General features: G+C 41.4%; 1 protein-coding gene across 6 annotated transcripts in view; it reads left to right on the forward strand.

Moving 5' to 3' along the window:
* The window catches only part of lmo7a (LIM domain 7a), a 241740-nt gene that overhangs the window by 59332 nt on the left and 158308 nt on the right, over positions 1–24100 (forward strand). For all 6 annotated transcript variants that reach the window (XM_048532457.2, XM_059646495.1, XM_048532458.2 and 3 more), the window contains 2 exons: positions 5734–5804; positions 23024–23093. In XM_048532457.2, coding sequence (XP_048388414.1) covers positions 5734–5804; positions 23024–23093 — 141 coding nt within the window. The remainder of the gene's footprint in view (positions 1–5733; positions 5805–23023; positions 23094–24100) is intronic.

The raw sequence follows: 24100 nt of genomic DNA on the forward strand, positions 1-24100 counted from the left end.
GTAGTGGCTGTTTCCATTGATGCCTTTCATGCAAAATTTTTTAAAATGGCCTGACTTTGGCCAACACTTGAAAGATTAAGCAGCCATATTCACCTTGTGTTTCTGGTTCTTGCACAGCATTCTTGATCAAATAGGACAGTAAGTCACAGGACTTCATTCTGGAATGTTTCCAAATTATTAACTGTACAACTAAAAGCAACTTTTTTTTAGTCTTGAATGTAAATACACCTGCATCTGTAGTTTGTTGATTTTGAGCTTTCTGAGCTGCAATTAAAGAACAGGCTGGGAGTAGGCTATCAAAGAGATAGGAGTGTTCAAAATGAAAGAGAAAATCAACTGGATTTTTACCCTTCCTCTTTCCTTCCCACAATTATACAGCACACAAACTGGTTCTGAAGCAACTTTGATTTGTTCACATAGTTGTGCGTAATAATTGAAAACAGCTGCCTGTATAGAGCATTCTCTACAGCGTGTTCTCCTTACATTGGAATGAGGTGTTATTATGAGTGATGGTGTCAAGTGTTTTTGTCCCACCCCTGCCCCAGTTTCTCTCACTTTGACATGTGTCAGCCTTGACTCTGCTGTTCACTCGAATCAGAAGGTCATGGGTTCAGGAGATTTGAGATCAGTGTTTCACTCCTCAGGAATGAGATCGTGCTGCACTGCCCAAGTGAGAAATGAAGTAAAACCAAAACCGTGTTTGTGCTTAGATACTCAGCACATCTAAAATTGATAATCATCTCATTTATTTCCTTAAAAACAGAAAGAACTGTGGATGCTATAAATCAGGAACAACCAACAAAGTTGCTGGAAAAGCTCAGCATGTCTGGCAGCATCTGTGAAGCAACAAACAGTTAATGCTTCAGGTCTGGTGAACCTTCCTCAGAACTGCTTCAGACATTTTTTTGGCTATAAAGTTATCTTTATGATATTATGAAAGGTGCTATTTAACGTATGTTTTATTCTCTTAAAATGTCTTCACTGTCAATAGATCTTGCAGCTTTATAGTGACTTCTTCTATCTTGAAGCCTAGACAAGAGTTAACTGGTGATTTCACCCCAGAGAATTTCATAGGCCCGGATTTTCCCAATGCCCACTATTTCCAGGAAGGATCACTGAATAGTAACGAGTAACTGTGAATCAAAGTGAATTCTACATGAGCCAGAAAACACAGCTAAGAGCAAATTATGTTGATGAACCTTTAGTTTGCTGTTATGAAATGATGATTCTGGCCTGAAACTGCAATGTACTTTATTTAACTTGATGCATATTAAAGTGTCATAATTCTGCAACAGAACTTGCCACACATCGTAACGTTTTAAACAATGCGAGCTTCACAAAAGAACATCTGAGCTGACTGAATTCCAACGGGTCAGATATCCTGGAGGTGAAGTAGCACAATACATGTAACATTATAAAACATGTACCTTGAAAGCTTGTAACAGCACGTGCATGCCTGAACATTTTATGGGTTTGAACATATCATGGTCAGGAATAATTTTAGATTGGATTATATATCCACACAAATAAAAAGCAGCGAACATAGGCTATGTTCATTATTAACAATTCTTGGTTTTTTTTGATACATTAAAAATATGTTAACCTGCTTGCTGAAGGCTTCTCATATCATGCCTATACAATCTTCTGCCAATACCTTGCTTAAGTGGCCACCGTTGCTAACTACTGAGCCTGAAGGGCGTGGGGATGGCCTGTTGCTCAGTAGTAAATTCTGGTAACTCTTGACAAATGCTGAATGTCACTGTTTGAGACAATAATAACAGTTTGTATCTGTATAATAACTTTTAACGTAATAAGCGGCCCAAACTGTTTCACACAGAAATTCTGAAACAAGATGTGACATCAGATCATGTGAGCAGATACTAGACAGTGATCCAGGGTTGATGGTAAGATGAAAAGTAAAATAGAACATTACAGCGCAGTGCAGGCCCTTCGGCCCTCGATATTGCGCCGACCTGTCAAACCAATCTGAAGCCCATCTAACCTCTGCTACTCCATTATTGTCCATATGTTTATCCAATGACCATTTAAATGCCCTTTAAACTTGGCGAATCTACTACTGTTGCAGGCAGGGCATTCCACACACTTACTACTGTGAGTAAAGGACCTACCTCTGACATTTGTCCTATATCTATCACCCCTCAATTTAAAGCTCTGTCCCCCTCCTAACTAGCCATCTCCATCTGAGGAAAAAGGCTCTCACTGTCCACCCTATCTAATCCTTTGATCATCTTGTATGTCTCTCCTCTCTAACGAAAACAGCCTCCAGTCCCTCAGCCTTGCCTCATAAGACCTTCCCTCCATATAGGCAGAGGGGTTTAGGGAGGGTATTCCAGACCTGAGGGCCCAGGCAGTTGGAAGCATAAATGAGGTTTTCAGAAGTGCTGAGGTGGGGCACAATACAGCGACATGAGTTGGAACTAAGCCATCGTAGTTGCTGTTTTGCATATCTATTTGGAAGTTCATCACAGAATGAAACAGCATCCTGAAAATTCTGGTTTGGTCCCTGGTGATTATCGACGAAAGGGATGGTGGTAGTGATTGAATTGCAAAGTTTGTTAAGCGAATTATAAGAAATAGTGTCATGCAGGACAGAAACAGACCCTTTGGTCCAACTCGTTCATGCCAGCTTTCCAGACTAAACTAACTTCACTCGCCTGCATTTGGCCCAAGTCTCTAAGTCTTCCTATTCATGTACCTATCCAAATGTCTTCTAAATGTTGTAACTGTACCTACATCTGTCATTTTCTTCTGGTGACTCACTCACGATTCAAATGTGTAATGTGTAATGTGTGTGTGGCTTTTAAATCTTTTGCCCCTCTCCCTTTTAAAAATATGCCCCCTAGTTTTGAACACCCCAGCCTTTAGAGAGGACCTTTGCTATTCACCCTATCCGTGCCTCTCGTGATTTTATAAACCTCTAAGGTTACCCCTTAATATCCTAGACTCCAGTGAAAAATGTCCCAGCATCGCCAGACTCTCCTTATAACTCAAACTCTAGTCCTGGTAAACCACCTCTGAACTGTCTCTAATCATATTGTTCCAATAGCAGGGTGAGCAGAACTGTACACTACTCCAAAAGTGACCTCACCGACGTCACGTACAACCTTAATTTGACGGCCCAAATCCTATACACCTATACTGCATGGTTTGAGCAATGAAGGCAAGTGTGGTAAATGTCTACTTGTGATGCAACTTTCAAAGAACTATGGGCTAAGCCTCTCTTCGACAACACTACCCAGGCCCTAGCATTAACCGTATAAGTCCTGCTTTTGTTCAGCTTTCCAAAAAGTAATACCTTTTATATTTATCCAAATTAAACTCCATATGCCACTCCTCAGCCCATTGATTCAATTGATCCAGATCCCTTTGTAATTTTAGATAGCCGTCACTGTTGACTATACCACCAAACATGCTAACTGTGTGTCCTAAATTGTCATTCAAATTCATTATGTAAATGACAAACGACAACAGCAGATCCAGTGTGCTCGCTCTCACGCTCAAAGGCTGATCTACCAAGAGACTTTTTCCTCCACAAGCACCACACCCCTTGATATCTTTGTCTAGAAATCTGTTAATGCTTAATCTTGCATGTACTCAAATGACTAAGCCTCCTTAGTGCACTTGGCTACAGAGATTCAACCCTCTGGGACCTTTTGTCTTCACAGTTTTTTTTATTTGGAGGAATTATTTAGGACTCTGAGGTTCACTGATGAAGGAGGGAGTGAGTGGTGTTCATTTTTCAAAATGTGCTAGATTCTGGAAAGGTTATGCTGCATAAGAAAATCACAAATGTAAACCCTAGATTCAAGAAGGGAGAGGGGCATGGGGGAGAAAAAATGATGCTAAAAGCTAGTTAATTTGATACCTGTTGAGAAATTGAGATGAATTGAACACAACGATCAGGATGTTATGCTTTTGTTATGTATACCATCAGTGAGATCATATTTTTGAGTACGGAGTACATTTTTGATCTATTTATTTAAAAGTTGATGTAAATGTGTTGGCGGCAGTTCAGAGGAGATTTGCGAGTTTCTTATGTAAAATAAGTGGAATGTCATTTTTGGAAAGATTAGACAGGCTGGGATTATTTCCACAGGTCTTTGGAAAAATGACAGATGACTTGACTGAAGTATACAAGATTTAGAATGGTTTTAAGGCCAGTGTGGAAATTTTCTCTCGTGCATCACCGTAGAATTATGGGGAACTGCTCTAAAATTATGGGCTGCTCAGTTACAATGGACAAGGATAATTTTTCTCTGTTTGAACAACTTTGGAACTCATTGCTTCCAGCGCCAGCAGAGGTGACAGTCATTCAATTTGTTTTAGAGTGGATAGATTTTTTTTTTGTTTGCAAAGACTATTGAAAATCACTGAGATTGTGGAATTTGCTAAATGATAAATGAAGGGCAGAGAGGACTCAATGCTCAAAGTAGGTTTTGTCTGTATTGACATCAAAACTAATTGAGTTTTTGGGGCAATGTTGTCAAGAGACAACATGTAGATGAGGCTTGAGACGGTCAAGAATAGATACTTCATGAGCATTAGGGTCATGGTGCAGAAATGTGAAGAGAAACCACTGCTGGTGACTCTGACAATGATCAGTTGGAAAAGGATAGCACCAGGTAAATGACGATCTATCAATTGGATGATGGAGAAGCAAGTGAGAAGAGTGGTATGGTTAACCATGTTGAGGTTTATAGACAACTTGAGAAGGAAAACTTACCACTAGATTTTGATAAGAGCTGCTTTGGGACAGTGATGGAATGATAAGTGGTGGGGCTAAAGGGGTGGCCATGGATTTCCAAGACACTCAAATATTTGGGGACGTAGGGAAGAAAATGAAAGCTGGAGATGAGGTTGTAATTTTTTTTTTTTAAGGACAGTGGGATCAATGGTTGGTGTTTTGATGAGAGAGGTGAAGAAGGGATAACAGTACCCGAAGATAGGCTCAGGAGTAAATGTTGGCTGTAATTAAGTGGAAATAATGTTGGGTGGCTGTCATGGACAAAATAGCTCCAAGGCCGTGGGGGGGAGATTTCAGGTGAAACTAGGCAAACTTGCATGCTCAGAACAAGAGCAACAGGTACTGAAGGGACATTTAGCTTGGTGGGCTGGGAAAGAGCCAAGTGGCAGAGGCAGCTTCCAGCATAGCCTCGATCCTGTGAAGAGAGCAGATTATGAATGCTTGGCACTGGAGCCAGAGTGGAGGAGATGAGGCAATGGAGTGTGTGAGGACAGTTTGCATAGAGCAAAAAAAAAGCTGGGTTTTGTTGTATTCTGAGATTCTGCGATGAGCAGTTGTGTGCAGGAAAAAGGACATGTATATCTTTACAACATGCAAAGCTATTGAATCACTGACCAGCTTTAAGGCTTGTCAATCTTGTTTTCAAAAATATTCACAGCACATTTGTGTGGTTGTTTATGGGTGTGCACTGGTATGTATAGTGACTTGTGAGCTAGCTGAACTACTATATTGTATTTATTTTGCAACGTACCCTTAAGACAGGAATACATTTCTAATGCTGAGCATCAAGTTTCTCATGAAATACGTATCCTGACTTGATACGTTATGAAACCGAATATGCTTTGACACTTTTAAATAAATGTATGAAATTATTTTCTATGTTGTAGTCTCTTGTTACGATAGCTTCAGATTGAAAGATTTGGCATAACAAATACTTAACTGATCTGAAATGTCTTTTTGTTTTGTAGGAGGTTACTGGAAAGAGTTTTGGCAACAAAGATTTTCGATCAGCACTAGAAGATGGAGTCTTGCTGTGCGAGTATGTAACCAAGTATTGTATGCATGGAAGAATGGTTTTACTTTAGTTTGCTGGGAGGATGGAGGCACAGAGTGGAACAGAATGTATGGTGAAGTGAGCCTTTTCAGTTTGGAGGTGCTCTGGCAGTGGAAGATTGCACACCATGCACTCCTCGTGCTGGTACACTTGATATAGATGCACGTTTTCAGTTAAAGCTGAGCGTGTTTGAGGACAGCAGACAACCTAACCTAATGGGAACTGAAGAGATAGAAATGTCAGTGGGAGTTGGGACTTCCCCATATGGCTGTAAATAGTTTTCCATATCAGTAATATGATGTGTAAGGTGGCCTTGGGGGCAAGAAGTAGGAACCTTGCTTGTACTTGTGGACTCGACAGCTTGTTTTTAATGCATTTGTGTTCTGCAATAATGCAGCACACTTCTACACCCTCACCTCGAGCTTTGGCTGTTGCTAACGTGTGTATGTACCCTTTTGGGCATCCGTGCCTTCATAAAGAGGAACTCTTCAGACCAGAATTTCTCAGTAGCATTAGGTGGGGACCCCAGTTTGCATGTTCCCACCACAGTTGTCAGACACCATCCTAACAAAACCAAAAGGCTGTCACTGGGGAAAGAGGAAAGTATGCAAATTTAGGCATTAGCGTTGTATCCCTTTACTGTTTTTTGCCAAGCTGGTAATAAAATTTCCTTAGGGCTCATTGTGACTGAGGATGACTTTTCAGTCCAGAAACAACCCACTGCTGGATTTGCACACCTTGCTGTGTACGTACTATTTGAAGAGGCGGATGCGTGGGATACACAGATCTTTGTACGCTCCTTCCCGTGTTTGCGCTTGGTGTCCATCTCGAGTCAGTTGGAGTCGCTTGAGATGGTTGGCGTTTCCACTTATGGTTTTCCAGTTTGAATAGTCTTCAGCGAGAGAGCCCCAGAAGTCAGGGACGTTGCACAATTTGGAGTCAGGGCCAAGGAGATGTACAGCTTGGAAACAGACCCTTTGGCCCAACTCGTCCATGCTGATTTAGATAATCTACATTAATCTAGTCACTTTTGCCAGCATTTGGCCCATATCCGGGCAACCTTTCCTATTCATATACCGATCCAGATGCCTTTTTAAATGTTCAAATTGTACCAGCCTCCTGAGTTCATACACGCACCACCCTCTGCGTGAAAAAGTTGCCCCTTAGGTCCCTTTTAAATCTTCGCCCTCATCTTTACCCTATGCCCTGTAGTTTTGGACTTCCCTACGCTGGGGAAAAGTCTTTGGCTATTCACTCTATCCATGCCCTTCATGATTTTATAAATCTCTATAAAGTTACACCTCAGTTCCTGACACTCCAGAGAAAAATAGCCCCAGCCTGTTAAGCCAATCCACACCCCCCCCCCCCCCCCCCCCATAGCTCAAACCTTCCAACCCTGGCAATATCCTTGTTGATCTTTTCTGAATCCTTTCAAATTTCACAGCATCTTTCCTATAGCAGGGAGACCAGAATTGAATGCAATATTCCAAAGGTGCCCCACCACTGTTGAATATAGCCATAATCACATCCAGAACCTCAAACTGAGCTACAAATCTTCTCAAAACTCGATAGCCATAATTTGGAGGATGTCTTTGCTCTGTCCTCCAAATAATTGTTTGCCATGAAGAAGTAGGGAGATCATTGTGGAAATCTGGTGCCTGTGGGCCATGTAGCTGATTCAACTGATTAACCATGACCAATACTTTTTGATACTGAGAGCGTTGGCCTGAGAGACGACACTGATATCAGAGTGCCATTTCTTGCCATTTATGGCATCATCACTGCTGCTTATTTCTTTAATAAGCTGAGATCCCTGCCAGCTTTCAGCTAGAAATGGCACATGACACTGCTGCCCAGTGCTATGTTTGAGGTCATTGTCCTTAAGCACTGCTCCTTTGATGGCCAAGTGCTGCGCCGGAACTCTGGACAGGATGTGGAGATATTGACCATGAAATTCCACATCCTGTCCAGAGTTCCGGCGCAGCACTTGGCCATCAAAGGAGCAGTGCTTAAGGACAATGACCTCAAACATAGCACTGGGCAGCAATGTCATGTGCCATTTCTAGCTGAAAGCTGGCAGGGATCTCAGCTTATTAAAGAAATAAGCAGCAGTGATGATGCCATAAATGGCAAGAAATGGCACTCTGATATCAGAGGACTAGGATGGTGGAGGACGTTCTCTTTTATTGTTTTGCGATTGTTTAGCCTGAACCCCATTCTCAAAGACCTCAATGAAAGTTTGGAGCTCTACCTCGGTGACTGTGTGTGTGTGTGTCTGTGTGTGTCTGTGTGTGTCTGTATATACGTGCAAACATTGTGTGCCGACTGTTGACTAATAAGACAGTGAGTGAGGTGATGCAAGTTGAGTAGTTTCTCACAAGTGAATCCTTGCTGTAGCAGCAGGCTCCATGAGTATGGTGTGGTGTTGTAGCGAGGAAGATAATAGATGAATATTGGTGCACTGACACAGCTTGTTTGTCCCCAGTTAGCATAAGTATTGGATGTCTGATTGTATCCATTACCTCGTGTTTCTAGATTTGGTACACATCGATGACTGGTGTACTGTGTCTAGATTAGTGTGAGCCACAGGGTCATGAGGCATTCACTTACCTTGCAGCAAAGGCATGCTGAGACTGTCAACAAGTTTGTTTTGTTTTCATGACGAAAACTGATAATTAACATTCTTAAATTTGCACTTCCAGAATATGGTGCATCAGCCACTTTGTTATTTAAACTGCCCTTCTATTGCTGACTGTGTTTCACGAATTGTCTGGGCTAAGATAACAGTACAATGTTCAAGTCTCTCGCTGCTGGAATTGTCCATGGGACTCCTAATGTTTAAGTTCCCAATTTCGTTTTGATTGTGTGGCAGATGCCCATCCATGGGTCCTTTTTTGTTTTGTTTTCAACATGAGATGGTCATTGTACACTGACCCCCACACAGCGTCGGTCGAGCAAAGTCCTAATATCGAGGATAATGGATGATTGGAGACCAGGCTTTTGGGGGTCACTGCTGTAGTGGAGGTGGTGCTCCATCAGAGTCAGCCCCTGTAAAATCAGCAATGACATATTGCTGCCATAATAGCAGGCATCACAAAACACAGAGGGGACTTGCAGAAGTGCAGCTGGTTGACCGTTTATGACGCATGCGACATATTTACAGTCTGTTGATAGTGGAGCATATGTTTGTTTATGAAATTAAATTGTGTTAACCCCAGCCTCGGTGTAAAATGCTGATGTAATTTGGCTCATTAGGAACTTAATGGCATGAATTTTAAATCCCCAAATGTGGGAATATTTACAGGAATCGAAAAGACTAGAACCAACTTAAATGGTTTCAAAAGCTAACACCTCTGAATTACTCACTCCCCCTTCACTTTTTCTAGACTGTCTGCCTCCTTTAGAAATCCACGTTTAGTTATACTTTACATCAACTATTTAAATCTGAACTGTGCTCCTTTCCTCTATGCTTCAATCTGTTTCCTCCCCTTTGAGTATGTAGCATTATATAAAATACTATGCATAGATTTATTGCCTCCTTTGACGTAAGTATCTGGAGTCTTGCTCTTGAATGAATATTCCAAATTCTTGAAATTTTCTCATTGCTCAGGTGTGTTGAGCTAATTTGGTTTGCTTTTCCTTTTTATACACTGCCTTGAATTACTCAATATCCTTGTTTTGGTATGGTGGTCAAAATTGTACACTACTCCAAATGTGACTCATGTTGAACATAATCTTCACCTTGTCTATGAATTGTATTCTGATTTGCCTGGACAAAAGAGCTTACTATTTGATTCTTGCTATCTTTGTTTCTGCACAAAATCCTACTGCTTTTCATAAGCTTTGCACCTATTCCTTCGTTCAGATTCTCCCTTGTGCTCTGTCTTCCAGGTTGTCATTTAGTTTCACATTCTCTGTCCTTGTGCATTGTACCATTTGTCACTCTCATCTTTCTAATCTGTGTGATCTCTGTGATATTTGTGTTACCCATTTTAAAATGTTCCTACTCTAACTGTTTGCTGTGTTGGCAAACATAAATGGCTTGTAGTCCTCTCCTGCTGTTGGAGTGCATTTAAAGTTTAAAATTGTGGATAATCTTAACATTATTCCCTGTAGCATTCAACTTGTAATTCCATGCTGCCATGATCATAGTTTCCCCTTTTTGTTTTGCATCCTCTGGTTTAGATAATGGTTGGGAGAGCTGCCTTTTTGTACCTGCCCACCTTGTGGATGTGTGACATGATTTGGTGAACGTGGTTGAAGGGGTAGTTTGAGGAGGATTTGAGTTATAACAAGGGACTGGCTATGCTGGGACTTTTCTCACTGGGTAAAAGGCTGAGGGATAACCTTATAAAATTTATAAAATCACGAAGGACGTAGATGAAGTGACTAGCAGGTGTCTTTTCCCTAGTTTGGGATTATAGTCAGTATGGACTGGTTGGACTGAAAGGTCTGTTCCCATGCTGTATGACACTATGAATCTGTAAAAAGGCTTCCTGGAATCTAAATGTATCATAACTGAAGAATTCCTCTTCCAGACTTTTCTAGCTGTTTCATTATCGCCTCCTTTGGGATATCTTTTAATGTTCTAACAGGTGTTAGACTGACTCATGAGTTTGTAGTTTCCTGCAACTGAGAGGATTTTAAATTTGGAATGTGTAAAATAGACCACAGTATCTCTTCCTGTCCTTTCTTTCTTTTCCAGTGTTCCAAGAATTAGCTATTTTTTATTAAGGCCTTTATTGTAATAATCCTTTTAAAGGAATAATTTGCAACACTTACATTCATGCCATTTTTTAAAAAAAAGTTAGAAAGTAACTTCTGTTTTAAAATCTTACTGTATTGTGGCATTGAACAGCTATTCGTTGTCTGATCAGTAGGGATGAGAATTATCAAGTTGTTTATTGACAAGGCATCAGTGTTGGTCAGTGAGTACAGGGACGATAGGAGAATGGGACTTGGTGCCAACAAGCAGCAGAGTTCTGGATGACTGCAAGTTTGTGAGAATGTGAGAACATGGCTAAAACTGCACTAGAATAATCCAGTCTGATCGCGGTAAAGAGATTCAACAACAGCTGAGCTTTGATGCATGTGAAGTCCGGTGATTACATATGATAAAGCACAAATAGACCGTTCATCTCAACCTTGTATGCTGGTGGTGAAGTTCAACTCAACCTGCCTCTTTTCCTTCTCATGTAAATCTATCCCTGTAATCATCTTGAATCAGAGAATTGTAGAATCCCTACAGTGTGGCCCCATTTGGAACATGGTCTCCACATAGACCTTTTGAAGAGATTCGCACCCAGATCAACCACCCGATCCTATCCCCGTAACCCAGCTTTTCCCATGACTAATTCACTTAACCTGCTCATCGCTGAACACTATATGGGCAATTTAGCTTGGCCAATCCACCAAACCTGCACATCTTTGGACTGTGGGAGGAAACCAGAGCATCTGGAGAAAACCCACTCAGACATGGGGAGAATGTGCAAACAGTCACCAGAAGTTGAAATTAAACCTGGGTCCTGGCACTGAGGAGGCAGTGCTATTCACTTGAGCCACCGCCTCCCACTCCCCCCCCCCCCCCCCCAACCCCCAACTCTTTTTTTTTTCTTGACTTGCTTCCCCTTTTAATGCAAATGTGTTACTTATTTCTCAACATCTCCCATGCAAGCTCCTGTTGGCCCTCAACTTCTCTTGTTTTTTGAAAATGTATCTGTATCCTTTTCAAATACTTTGATCTAATGTCCATTACTGTCTGGTATAGAGAATTCTAAACACACACTGCACTCAAGAGGAAATTCTTTTCATATGTGTTTTAAATGAAAGTTTAAAAAATCAGGCACAATGTCCCTTAGTTTGATATTTCCCCAAGTTATTGGAAATGTTGTGTCAGATTTTCCAGGGGCTTTCAGAATTGTACATGTTACCATTCCAGCCTTTTCTTCCACAAAAGAAGGGAGCTCTGCATTTTTGAGATGAGATTCTGCCCAAGGCTCCCACAGAAATATAGAACTGTAATGCGATTCTTATTTCTTTCATAACTTTGAATTGTCAGAAGAAGAGAGGAAGTATAAGGTTCTGGGGAAGATGTAGATGGGCGTTGTGCGAGCTTTGAGTTAGGTTTTCACTTCATGAATACATAATGAGCTGAAGTTCACGCACAGGCTGATCACCAAATTTTGCAAACAGCAAGTTCTGAAGCCTGCTGGGTCATGCCAGTCTCCAACATTTGGGTGCCCTATTGAAAAGGTCAGATGTCGCCTGACACCTGGTTACAGTCCACTGGGCTTATTTGACATCTCAAGCTTATGGAGCACTGTTCCTCCCTCAATGTGATTTCCCCTGATAAAGGAGCAGTGCTTTGAAAGCTTGTGATTTCAAATAAAGTGTTGGACTATAACCTGGTGCTGACTTCTGACCTTGTCCACCCCAGTCCAACATTGACACCTCCACATCATGGTTATTTAAAAGCACTCCAACAGCAGTTCACTCTCTGTAACCCAGGAACATCATTACCCCTACCCACCCCGGGAATGTCAGATACCAGGTGAAAAGTGGTATCACACTTGAGTGGTCCGCCTAGAGGTTCTTCTGAGTGTGGTCCGGAAGCAAATGGAAATTTGTTTTCTTGCAGACAGTATTGAAAGGCTTTCCTGGCTGTTGAGGGGTGCTAGACAGAACTGGCTGTGGAGATCAGCACCCATTGGCAGCTGAAGAGAACCTGATTCCAATGCTGCCAGAGGATTAATACTCTGCACTGCTGCTTCTGGGCATGGACCATGGTCTAATTAGCGCTTCATACCTTAAGGGGTGGGAGTTAGTATAGTTCTGTGCATCAGCAACCTGATAGTCCCACAGGGGGTTGGGTACCAGGCAACACCACGGGATAATCATTCACTCATTACAGCTATCCCTGTGGCACTGTTGGCACCACTGTAGTACTGCCTATTGAGCATTTACGAGGGTTACTCTTAAGGAGCTACAATGCTCAGTAACATCATGTCCTTGACCTTTCATTGTCATAAGCAGAATGTATGCATCTGAAAGCTTCACCTCAAAGGCTTACACGGAACAAGGATGCAGTCACAAAAGTGAGCCTTTTGAGTTGAGTCTCCTTTTGAGTTGAGTCTCCTTTTGAGTTGAGTCTCCTTTTGAGTTGAGTCTCCTTTTGAGTTGAGTCTCCTTTTGAGTTGAGTCTCCTTTTGAGTTGAGTCTCCTTTTGAGTTGAGTCTCCTTTTGAGTTGAGTCTCCTTTTGAGTTGAGTCTCCTTTTGAGTTGAGTCTCCTTTTGAGTTGAGTCTCCTTTTGAGTTGAGTCTCCTTTTGAGTTGAGTCTCCTTTTGAGTTGAGTCTCCTTTTGAGTTGAGTCTCCTTTTGAGTTGAGTCTCCTTTTGAGTTGAGTCTCCTTTTGAGTTGAGTCTCCTTTTGAGTTGAGTCTCCTTTTGAGTTGAGTCTCCTTTTGAGTTGAGTCTCCTTTTGAGTTGAGTCTCCTTTTGAGTTGAGTCTCCTTTTGAGTTGAGTCTCCTTTTGAGTTGAGTCTCCTTTTGAGTTGAGTCTCCTTTTGAGTTGAGTCTCCTTTTGAGTTGAGTCTCCTTTTGAGTTGAGTCTCCTTTTGAGTTGAGTCTCCTTTTGAGTTGAGTCTCCTTTTGAGTTGAGTCTCCTTTTGAGTTGAGTCTCCTTTTGAGTTGAGTCTCCTTTTGAGTTGAGTCTCCTTTTGAGTTGAGTCTCCTTTTGAGTTGAGTCTCCTTTTGAGTTGAGTCTCCTTTTGAGTTGAGTCTCCTTTTGAGTTGAGTCTCCTTTTGAGTTGAGTCTCCTTTTGAGTTGAGTCTCCTTTTGAGTTGAGTCTCCTTTTGAGTTGAGTCTCCTTTTGAGTTGAGTCTCCTTTTGAGTTGAGTCTCCTTTTGAGTTGAGTCTCCTTTTGAGTTGAGTCTCCTTTTGAGTTGAGTCTCCTTTTGAGTTGAGTCTCCTTTTGAGTTGAGTCTCCTTTTGAGTTGAGTCTCCTTTTGAGTTGAGTCTCCTTTTGAGTTGAGTCTCCTTTTGAGTTGAGTCTCCTTTTGAGTTGAGTCTCCTTTTGAGTTGAGTCTCCTTTTGAGTTGAGTCTCCTTTTGAGTTGAGTCTCCTTTTGAGTTGAGTCTCCTTTTGAGTTGAGTCTCCTTTTGAGTTGAGTCTCCTTTTGAGTTGAGTCTCCTTTTGAGTTGAGTCTCCTTTTGAGTTGAGTCTCCTTTTGAGTTGAGTCTCCTTTTGAGTTTAGACCAACTTGCTTGTTCCAGTTTAGATTCACTGGTATCAGCAAGTGTGGCTGCTTTGTTTGGGCATGCTCCTTAGCTCAGCAAGCCTTATCAAGTTGTTCTAAGAGTTCTGGGTGGGTTTGGAAACTCTGTCCCATGTGTTTCTCCTCCTGTCACAGTGCTAATACTGCTTGAATCAAAGACAACATTTACTCATTGACTGCGCAATAATCATACTATAGAGGAGCAAGCTACCATTTCAAGCAAAATCTGTCCATGATTGGAAGGAACTCCTGCCTGATTCTGTAGATTACTCCTTTGTTGAATGAAGGAGTGTAGCTATGCAAACGTCTGAGTACAGGGGGTTTATATATACCCTGATTCTGATTGATTTGCAAAGTGACTAAATGCTGATGGGATGGAAAATTTGATAATTTTATCAGCAGAGTTAAAATAGAACATTAGAATATTACAACGCAGATTGTTGTGCCGACCTGTGAAACCAATCTGAAGCCCATGTAACCTACACTATTCAGTATCATCTATATGTTTATCCAATGACCATTTAAATGCGCTTTAAACTTGGCGAGTCTATAACTTTTGCAGGCAGGGCATTCTACGCCCTTACTACTCTGAGTAAAGAACCTACCTCCTGACTTCTGTCCTACATCTATCACCCTTCAATTCAAAGCTCTTGTCCCCTCATAACTAGCCACCACCATCTGAGGTAAAAGGCTCTCACTGTCCATCCTATCTAATCCTCTGATCATCTTTGTATGTCTCTCCTCTCTAACGAAAACAGCCTCAAGTCCCTCAGCCTTTCCTCAGAAGACCATCCCTCCATACCAGGCAACATCCTGGTAAATCTCCTCTGCAACCTTTTGAATGCTTCCACTTGCGTACAGTTCTGGTAGCCGCATTGTAGGAAGCAATACTCGAAGTGCAGCCGTACCAGAGTTTTGTACAGCTGCAACATGACCTCATGGCTCCGAAACGCAGTCCCTCTACCAATAAAACCTGACACACCGTACGCCTTCTTAACCACCTTCTCAACCTGGGTGGCAATTTTCAGGGATCTATGCACTTGGACACAGAGATCTCTCTGCTCTTCCACACTACCAAGAATCTTACCATAACCCAATACTCTGTATTCCTGTTACTCCTTCCAAAGTGAATCACCTCACGCTTTTTCGCATTAAACTCCATTTGCCACCTAACAGCCCAGCTCTGCAGTTTCTAATTCCCTCTGTAACCTGTAACATCCTTCTGCACTATCTACAACTCCATTGACTTAAGTGTTATCTGCAAATTTACTAACCCATCCTTCCACAGCCTCACTCAGGTCACTTATAAAAATGACAAACAGCAGTGGCCCTAAAACAGATCCTTGCGGTACACCACTAGGAACTGAACTCCAGGATGAACATTTCCCATCAACCACCACCCTCTGCCACCTTACAGATGATAACCAATTTCAGATCCAAACCGCTAAATCACCCTCAATCCCATGCCTCCGTATTTTCTGCAATAGCCTACCATGGGGAACCTTATTAAATGCTTTCCTGAAATCCATATACACCACATCAACCGCTTTACCCTCATCCACCCGTTTGGTCACCTTTTCAAAGAACTCAATAAGGCTTGTGAGGCACGACCTACGCATCACAAAACCGGTCTGGCCCAGTGGCCCGTTTCCACTCTGTAGGGCTTCTATTTTAAAAAAAAAAGTGACCACAACCTGAAGCTCTGAAACCACATTCTCAAACTTACGAAACCAATACTCCTTCCCACAGAAGTGGTCACTCAAGGTAAGTGCAGATCCTTAGCCTTGTCATGTCGTCATTCACTGCCTGGGGACAGGCGACCCATGATGATGCAGTAGTCTCCACTCCCAGAACGTGAGTATAGTTCTGTGACATGTGCAAGTACACCAATACTGCCACAGTTTATTTTGCAGCCAAACAGAATATTTATTGACAATAAAATTACTTTAAAATATTTTCACATTAAAAAAACTCAACTTTCTTCAACTTCATTCTGGAACTGTTTAGTCAGTGGTAGGATATTATCGCTCTACTTTTGCTTTTTGTAAAGAAATATCAATGCTGAAAGCAGATCAGTTATCAGACGGTGTCTGCAACATTTTCAATTATGCACTTTTTTAGATTTTTCCATGTAACCGGAGTGATTCCAAAGAAGGATGGGAGACACTTGGGATGTTGTTGCTGAGATTTCTAAGGTTATCATTTAAATGCTGAACCTGATTTTTATGTTGTGTATTTTCTTTCTGGGCAATTGTTCCTGTTATGAGCAGAGCAGCGCGTGCCTGCCTTCACAGTTACAATTTGATTGTTTTGTTTTTTTTAAAAAAGTTTCCACACTCTTTTTTTTCCTTTGGGCATGCTAGCTCACTATGTTGAATGAGTCACCATCCTCTTTTGGGGAAACTTCAGGGCCTGCTTGGTGTGGTGTGGTATGGTAAAGGAAAACCACTTTCTGGTTTAACTAGGAGAATCTTGAAATTAGCAAGATCTAGTTTATCGCAGGTTTTGCAACTCTTCACAGGCTACGTTGACACGTTAAACACTGTTACAGACACTTTGAGGAGGACCAGATGTTGGCTTGAACTGGCTTGTGATCCTAAGCAGTTCTGTGCCCAAGTTTGTGCGACAACAGCATAGTGGGTGGTACTTATGGTGCTCTGCTGTAATAATCCTTTCAGATTTTGAAACAGCACTTAATAGCATACAACACGGAATAATATATTTGCAAGCTGGTTGAGATATGATTTCTCTTGCATGATCATAATGGTCTTTGTCGCAGCTAATACCTGTGAAATACTGCAGATGCTGGAAAAATGAAGCGAACCATGCTGGAGAGATTCAGCAGTTTCTTTGGAACTTGTGGAAGTTCTTTTAATATTATCCGGGTCAGGCAGTATTTTTCCAAGTCAGTGGGTCATTGTCTCTGTTGGTAGTAAATTCCCTTTCCAGAGGTGCTGGATCATTCTGTAATAAAGATGCAATACAATGGATGCTGGGAATCTGCAACAAGCAGAATGCTGGAGAAACTGAGCAGGTCTCGAGAAAGTTCTGAAGAACATCCAAGTAGCTGTATGTGTTTGAGTCAGTCTGTGCTAAGTTTCCTGATCCTTGTGACAAGCTACAAGATAGATGACAAAATTGGCTTCAGATACTCTTCCAGTGTCTCTACGTCACACTTAACTACTTAGATATTTGGCTAATCAGCCTGCTCAGAGATGTAATGACATGCCTCTGCAGCAGGTGGGACTTGAATCCAGGCTTCCTCGCTCTAACATAGAGGCACTACCATTGTGCCACGTGAGCCTTTCACTTAATTGCTTAAAGATGGATGAAGTAATAATTGCCCTGACTTTTTAATTAGTCCTATATATCCATTGATAACTGATCAAGTTGCTGAAAGGCACAGCTTTACAAGTCAGATTTAGGATAAATGAAGTCTGGGGACAGTGGGTGGTGTTGGAGGTGGTGAAGTCTGGTGACCTGTTCTGATATTTGCATGACATATCTGGGTTCATTTTATGAAAACTCAGAGGAGGGTATAGATTGTTTTGCTGAGAAGAAGATGCAAGGAGCTGCATTTGGAGCAAGTGAATATACTCTGCAGTCTCCCAAATTCCCAGGAAGATATTAAAGGTACTGGGTTATAAATATTTGTGATGTAAACTGTCAATTTACTTTTGGAGACTAAAAAAAGGAGTAGGCCATTCAGCCCATTTGCAGCTGCCCTGCCATTCAGTTCATTCTGACTGACTGAGCACCAGGGCATTTCACACTTCACCATCCCGGTAACCCTGTCACAAAATCCATACAGTGCACAAAGAGGCCATTTGACCCACCGAGTCTGCTGATTAAAATTTGGTCAAAAGCACTTTTGGTCAATTGTTACTGTATGAGTGTAAAGCAATGAGATCTTGATATCATTCTTTAATCTACCAATGAAAAGTTTACATCTCTTGTTATGTAGACCTTCATAGAGGTTTATAATACAGTAATGCTTTGAAGTATGCCACTATATAAATGCCCTAAGTGACTAAACGTAAAATGGGAAACTACAATGTATTAATTTGCTTTTGATCAAAATAGTTTGATTTGCAAAAGTCTCAATTCTTAAAAATAAAAATTGGCTGTTTTAAAATAATTGAACTTTTGGATGAAATGTTATATACAAAATTTGAACCGTTAAAGTTTAATCTCAGTCCTTGCTTTTATGTGGACCAGTGTGTCATACAGTATTATGAGTTTTCCTTTGCTGAACGGTGTGTTCAGTCTTTACCTCCTTTAAAATTCTATATTTTTACTTTTCATTCTTTTTACCTTTGGATTCTGCTACCCAAGATGAATACATCTTACAGGATCGCAATTGGGTTTAGGCAGCAACCATTTTTCTCCAAATACTTTAGGACAGAAATTAGGTGGATAATTTTATTTTTGCTTATTTCTTCTGTCTGATCCTGAAGTGAGAGACTTTTTTTCTTTTTGCGTGCAATAAAATTAGCAAATCATACCTGTCGAGGGCGCTTCTAGAATTATTGCTACCATGACATCTGTGTATCATAATGATCAAGTGGGGTTTTTTTTTGGTTAAATGCTGTAATAAATTACTTCAGTAATGAATCAGACCTAGTTAACCTAAAATTTAATACTCTGACAAAGCCCACGACACATACTTAATGCTGTTACTCACAGGTTAATTAAATTTACTAACTTGTTTTCTTTGAAGGCACCTGCTAATGGTTTCGCTGTGTGGTCTCTCCCTTCTCGATATTCAAGGGAGAAGATATAGGTTTCTTCTTTCAATGGCATATTTCTGCTTTTGTATTGTCAAATTCATTAATGCTGAGCGCCATCCAGCAGGGGCTGCGTCAAGAATGCACTTTTGTAGTTGAATCTTTATTCTAGACCTTTTATTTTAGGGCTGCATGGTGGTTCGCACTGCTGTCTCTCAGCTCCAAGGCCCAGGTTCGATCCCACCCTCGGGCAGCTGTCTGTGTAGAGTTTGCGCATTCTCCCTGTGTCTGCGTGAGTTTCCTCTGGGTACTCTGGTTTCCTCCCACAGTCCAAAGATGTGCAGGCTTGGTGGATTGGCATGCCAACTTTGCCATAGTGCCTAGATATGTGCAGGCTAGGTGGATTAGCCATGGGATGTGCAGGATTACAGGGATAGGGCAGGGGGTGGGACTGGGTGAGAGGCTGTTCAGAGGGTTGGTGTGGACTCAATGGGCTGAATGGCCTGTTTGTGTACTGTAGGGAATCTATGATTCAGTTACATGTCATGAACCTTACTGTAGTTAGTCAAGACACAGTTCAAGGTTGATGAAAATACTTGTGCTTCTGCTCACTTATTAGGGTAATTAACCCAATGATGGCAAAAAAAAGTTTGTGACATGTCCCAACATCGTAAGTAAAATCCAATTGCATATGTGTTCAACTTTGGTATCTTGGAACCTTTCTGGAATGGTTAATTGTTTGTCCCTTTGGACTCTCCAGTGCATGTTCTTTGCAAAAGCAAAATATTTCAAGGAAGAGTTAATAGAAATACTTAAAGATTCAGGCAGCATCTCTGGAGAGAAACAGCATTAATGCTTCTGGTCAAGATGAACGTTTGTTAGAATCCCCTTTAATCACTTCATTTAAATTGGTATGTACTTTAGGAACAAAAACAAAGTTGCTGGATAAGCTCAGCAGGTCTGGCAACCTCTGGAGGAGAAAACAGAGTTAATGTTTCGGGTCCGATGACCCTTCCTCGGAACTCATGGTATGTACTTTTGTTGCTGCAGCCTTTCGTGGAGTCTGCATAATGCTGAGAGTTGATAATGACCCTCCTAAACAGGAACACACAGCATCCTGGATTATTTCACAACTATTCTCCAAACTTTGGCTGAACTGATAAACTGGATTGCTGGATTAGCTACTAATTGGTTAATGTTGACTGGTATGGAAGGCTTCCATCTATTTTTATTTTAAACCGAGGTATTCAGTTCCACAGTTCTCTTGCCTGATGCTAAATGCTGTATTGTTGCTGTCCAGCATTAAGTTACCCATGTGAAACTGAACGGAAACAGTAGAACTCCTTTTTCACTCAATGTTGAGAACAAAACGATCATCTGCCAGAGGTATTTTTTTCGCTCACATTATTTGCCTAACTAAAAAGGCAATCTCACAGTGTAACCTTGTCATGTAGTTGGTGCATTGCCAGATTTATCTTGATTGCCGCCAGATTCTGTCAGATTGGCAGATTCACAGAAGAACATTCTTGGAACAATATATCCATCATTGGCCCATCTTTCAACTGGTCTATTTCTGTTCTATAGTGTTATGATAGTTTCATTTTTAATAATTTTTGTAGACTTTTGAGTTTGAATAGTTGTGAATATCTGGGTTTCTTTGTAAAGAGGACTGTGAATGGATAGTGAAACTTTTTTTTTAAGAAAACACGACATTACTTGAAAGTCCTGTCTTGTCTCAACTGCTTGCTTATGAGCCCCTTCTAAGAGCTGTGTTTATCACAGCGAGGTTGTAGCTTCTGTTTTGGAAAATAGATGTTTTGGATTTTTCAGTTGGCCAGCCTAGTAAGGAAAAGAGCTTCCCAACTCATCCCTCCCGTTTGTGAAAATTCTCTTGTGGATCCCATTTGGTACTGGAGCTCTGGCCGAGTCCGAACATTTCGTTATCCTCAGATTGCAGAGCAACCTGAGGAATCCTAAATAGGATTTTTTTTTCATTCCCCTCAGTAAGTTGCATTGACAATAACCCCAGAGATTTGTATGTTGCCATCATCTTTTCTCACCAGAATGTCCCACTGATAGCTATTTGAGCCCGTCGTACTTTGGGTTTTGTTTTGCCTTCAAGAGCTAAGACTTATTGGCCAAGAATATTTTTCTACCAAAGTGATTCTCTGCAAAGAGAAACTCACTACCTTTTTCCCATTACCTCGTGTGTGTGTGTGTGTGTGTGTGTGTCTTTTTAAGAGTTGTGTACTTTTTAAATTTTTCATGTTACAAACTTTTAAATCTGTTTTGCATTGTCCACGTAGAATCCCCACGTGGAAACTAGCCACTGGGCCCCAAAAGCCCCCTCCGACCCTCCAAAGAGCATCACACCCAGACTCTTTCACACACACACACACACACACACACACACACACACACACTCTATCCCTGTAACTCGGCATTTCCCATGGCTAATGCACCTAACGTACACATCCCTGCGCACAATGTACAATTCAGCATGAACAGTCTACCTAACTTGGGTGTCTTTGGGCTGTGGGAGGAAACTGGAGCACCTGGCAGAAACCTACGCAGGTACGGGGAAGAAAGTGCAAACTCCATGTACGGTTGCCCGAGGCTGGAATCGAACCCAGGTCCGTGGCGCTGTGCGACTGCAGTACTAATCACTGAGTTGCCGTGCTGCCCCATTGAATCATGTTGGCTTATAATCGATCTTGTGTTGAGTAGAGAATCCTGGTTCTTTATTTTAAGTTGAACATTGGCCCTATTGAAAACCCTGGATTGAAAACAATTTGTATTTTTGCTGGGACCCTTGGAGCAGTGGAAGTTGAGAAAGTCAGCAAACTCCTCCCATCTCTGTTGTAACAACAGTTTGCTGTATCGCCCAGTTGTCAGTGCTTCCTTTATAAGCTGCTTGATATTGTTCTTAGTTTCTGGGTGGGCTGTGTGTTTGCACTTGTGACTAGTTTCCCTTTGTAAAGGTAGCTTAGCCAATTTATTTTGCTAACCATCTATTAGTGCAATAGCAGAATTCTTTTTTTTCCTGTGCCAGTTGCGGCATCCTGCAATTGATTCCTATTTACGTGAGTTATTGTAACCTGTCTGTTTTGCCATCCAAATTGCCACTTGTAGGTAATGTCAACGTTGGTACGTAAACATTAAGCTACTGTAAGCCAGACAGCTAATGAAAGTCTCACTTTATTTTGAAGATGTGCCTTCACCACAAACAGGGTTATTTTAATTTTGAGATTACTTTACTTCACTTTAATACCGCAGTTATCGTGATCAAGCATAAACTGAAGTTCTCTATTCATTGACCGTTTTGTTTCTGTTGCTAATTTATAGAATAGAATAGCCTTTGTTGTCATGTGCACTGAAATGCGTGCAGTGAAAAGTTTGTAATGTAGCCCCTCCATGCCATCTTAGGTACAGGCTACCTAGGTACAGACACTTTGTGTTGTCACAGAATTAAAACAGTAAAAAGAAAAGAATAGCATGAGAATGTAGAGTTTAAATGTCTGGAATGAGAATAAAAGCCATCTATAGAGTATACATGTTATAGTCCTTTTCCAACATGAACCCACATCTTCTGCTTCAGAACACAAGGCCTCCATCCAGGACACACTCTGCTTCCGCTCCAGGCTCCAGTCCACACGCGCTCTGCTCCTGCTCTGGGACTTGGTCTGTGCGCGCTCTGCTGCCAATCTAGGCTCTGGCTGCAACTTGCTCTGCTCCCTGTTCCGGGATTTGGTCTCTGCTCACTCTGTCCACGTGCTGTGCTCCTGCCTGAGCTCTGGACGTGACACGTCACTCTTTGTTTCACCTCCATTCTCCAGGAAGGGTAGTTGAAGAAATTTGGGGGTGGAGGGGAAAGCAAAACCGCTGCAAAGTGGGGAAAGAAATAGAAAGGAAAAGGAACTGGTGAGCAGAGGAGCTCTGACTGGAGCATCTTACTCTGATGCCATCTTGAACAAAGGTGATTATCAGTTTTATAATTCAACAACATAGTCAAGCTAGTCTTTGCAATATCTGTAATATGAAGTGGTGTTGGCTACGGATTCAGTGTGGTTGTAACTAATTGACCAATGTTTGCATGCACTGAAATGAAGCAGTTTATTTCTAATACAACCATGCAAAATGTTGCTTGGCTGAGTGTGGAATTAGTTACGTGTAAGTAACTACTTTTTGTTTGTTGTCTTCCCAGACTAGTTAACAAGATAAAACCAGGTGTCACTAAAAAGATCAACCGCCTGTCCACGCCAATAGCTGGTCTGGTAAGTTGAACACTTCAAATAATTTGTAGTACATGTTATAGTAAATCATATAACCGTACTTAGGGACCAAGTATTTACAATCTTTACTTTTGGGCCCCTCATCCAAATCATTGGTAATGTTCCTAAGTTGGGGAGGATGCCAAACTAAGTGGGTTTGTATGTTGAGGATTATGCAAAGGAGTTTGAAGGGTATTTGCAGAGCCTGAATGAGTGGGCAAGAGCATGGTAGATGGAAGAGTGGTAGAATAATTCTTAAATGTTGAGAGACTGGGAAGTATTCGTGCCCATGGGTTACTGGAAGTTAATAAGCACATTGTACAATCTATTAGGAAAGTAAATTCTACACTTGGTTTTATCTCAAGACAATTTTGAATATAGGAGTAAATATGACTTGCTTCAACCTTCTAACACCACAGTGAGACTGCACATGATGCATTGTGTGCAGTTTTTGTCCCCTTACCCAGGGAAGACAGTATTTGCTGAAGAATGTGTAGCAGAGGATCACCTAGGTAAGGAAAAAATATTTGGGTGTTTTTAGTCGAGAAGCAAACTTAGTTCTGACATGAGAGAATTTATTGCCATTCCAGCTGTAAATTGTTGGCTAATATTGTTTGAGTTTCACCATCGCATCATTTTGCGTTACGTTTTCAAGATTCCTGCATTTCATTTTGGCTGTTTTCCTCCTCCTCCTCCCAGCTACGTGCCAAACTGGTTGGCAGAGTGTTATGATTTGCCTTTTCTGGTGGAATTTGTGTGCTCATCATAAAAATAACATCCATTGTACAAACTAACTTACCGGTGTTATCTTTTGAAACAAATAGGTTGAGAGATTGAATAAGGTGATCCTCTTTCTGGGGTTTAGAACAATAAGAAGTGATATCATAAAAACATGAGGTGCTGAGCAGATGGACAGGATGAACACTGGTGGTTCATTTTCACTGGCTGGGGGAATGTAGAACAAGCAGGATACAATTCCAGAATAAACACTTAATTGTATGGGACTGGAA

Source organism: Stegostoma tigrinum, chromosome 6 (genome assembly GCF_030684315.1).
Source record: "Stegostoma tigrinum isolate sSteTig4 chromosome 6, sSteTig4.hap1, whole genome shotgun sequence".
In the NCBI taxonomy this organism is placed as follows: domain Eukaryota; kingdom Metazoa; phylum Chordata; class Chondrichthyes; order Orectolobiformes; family Stegostomatidae; genus Stegostoma; species Stegostoma tigrinum.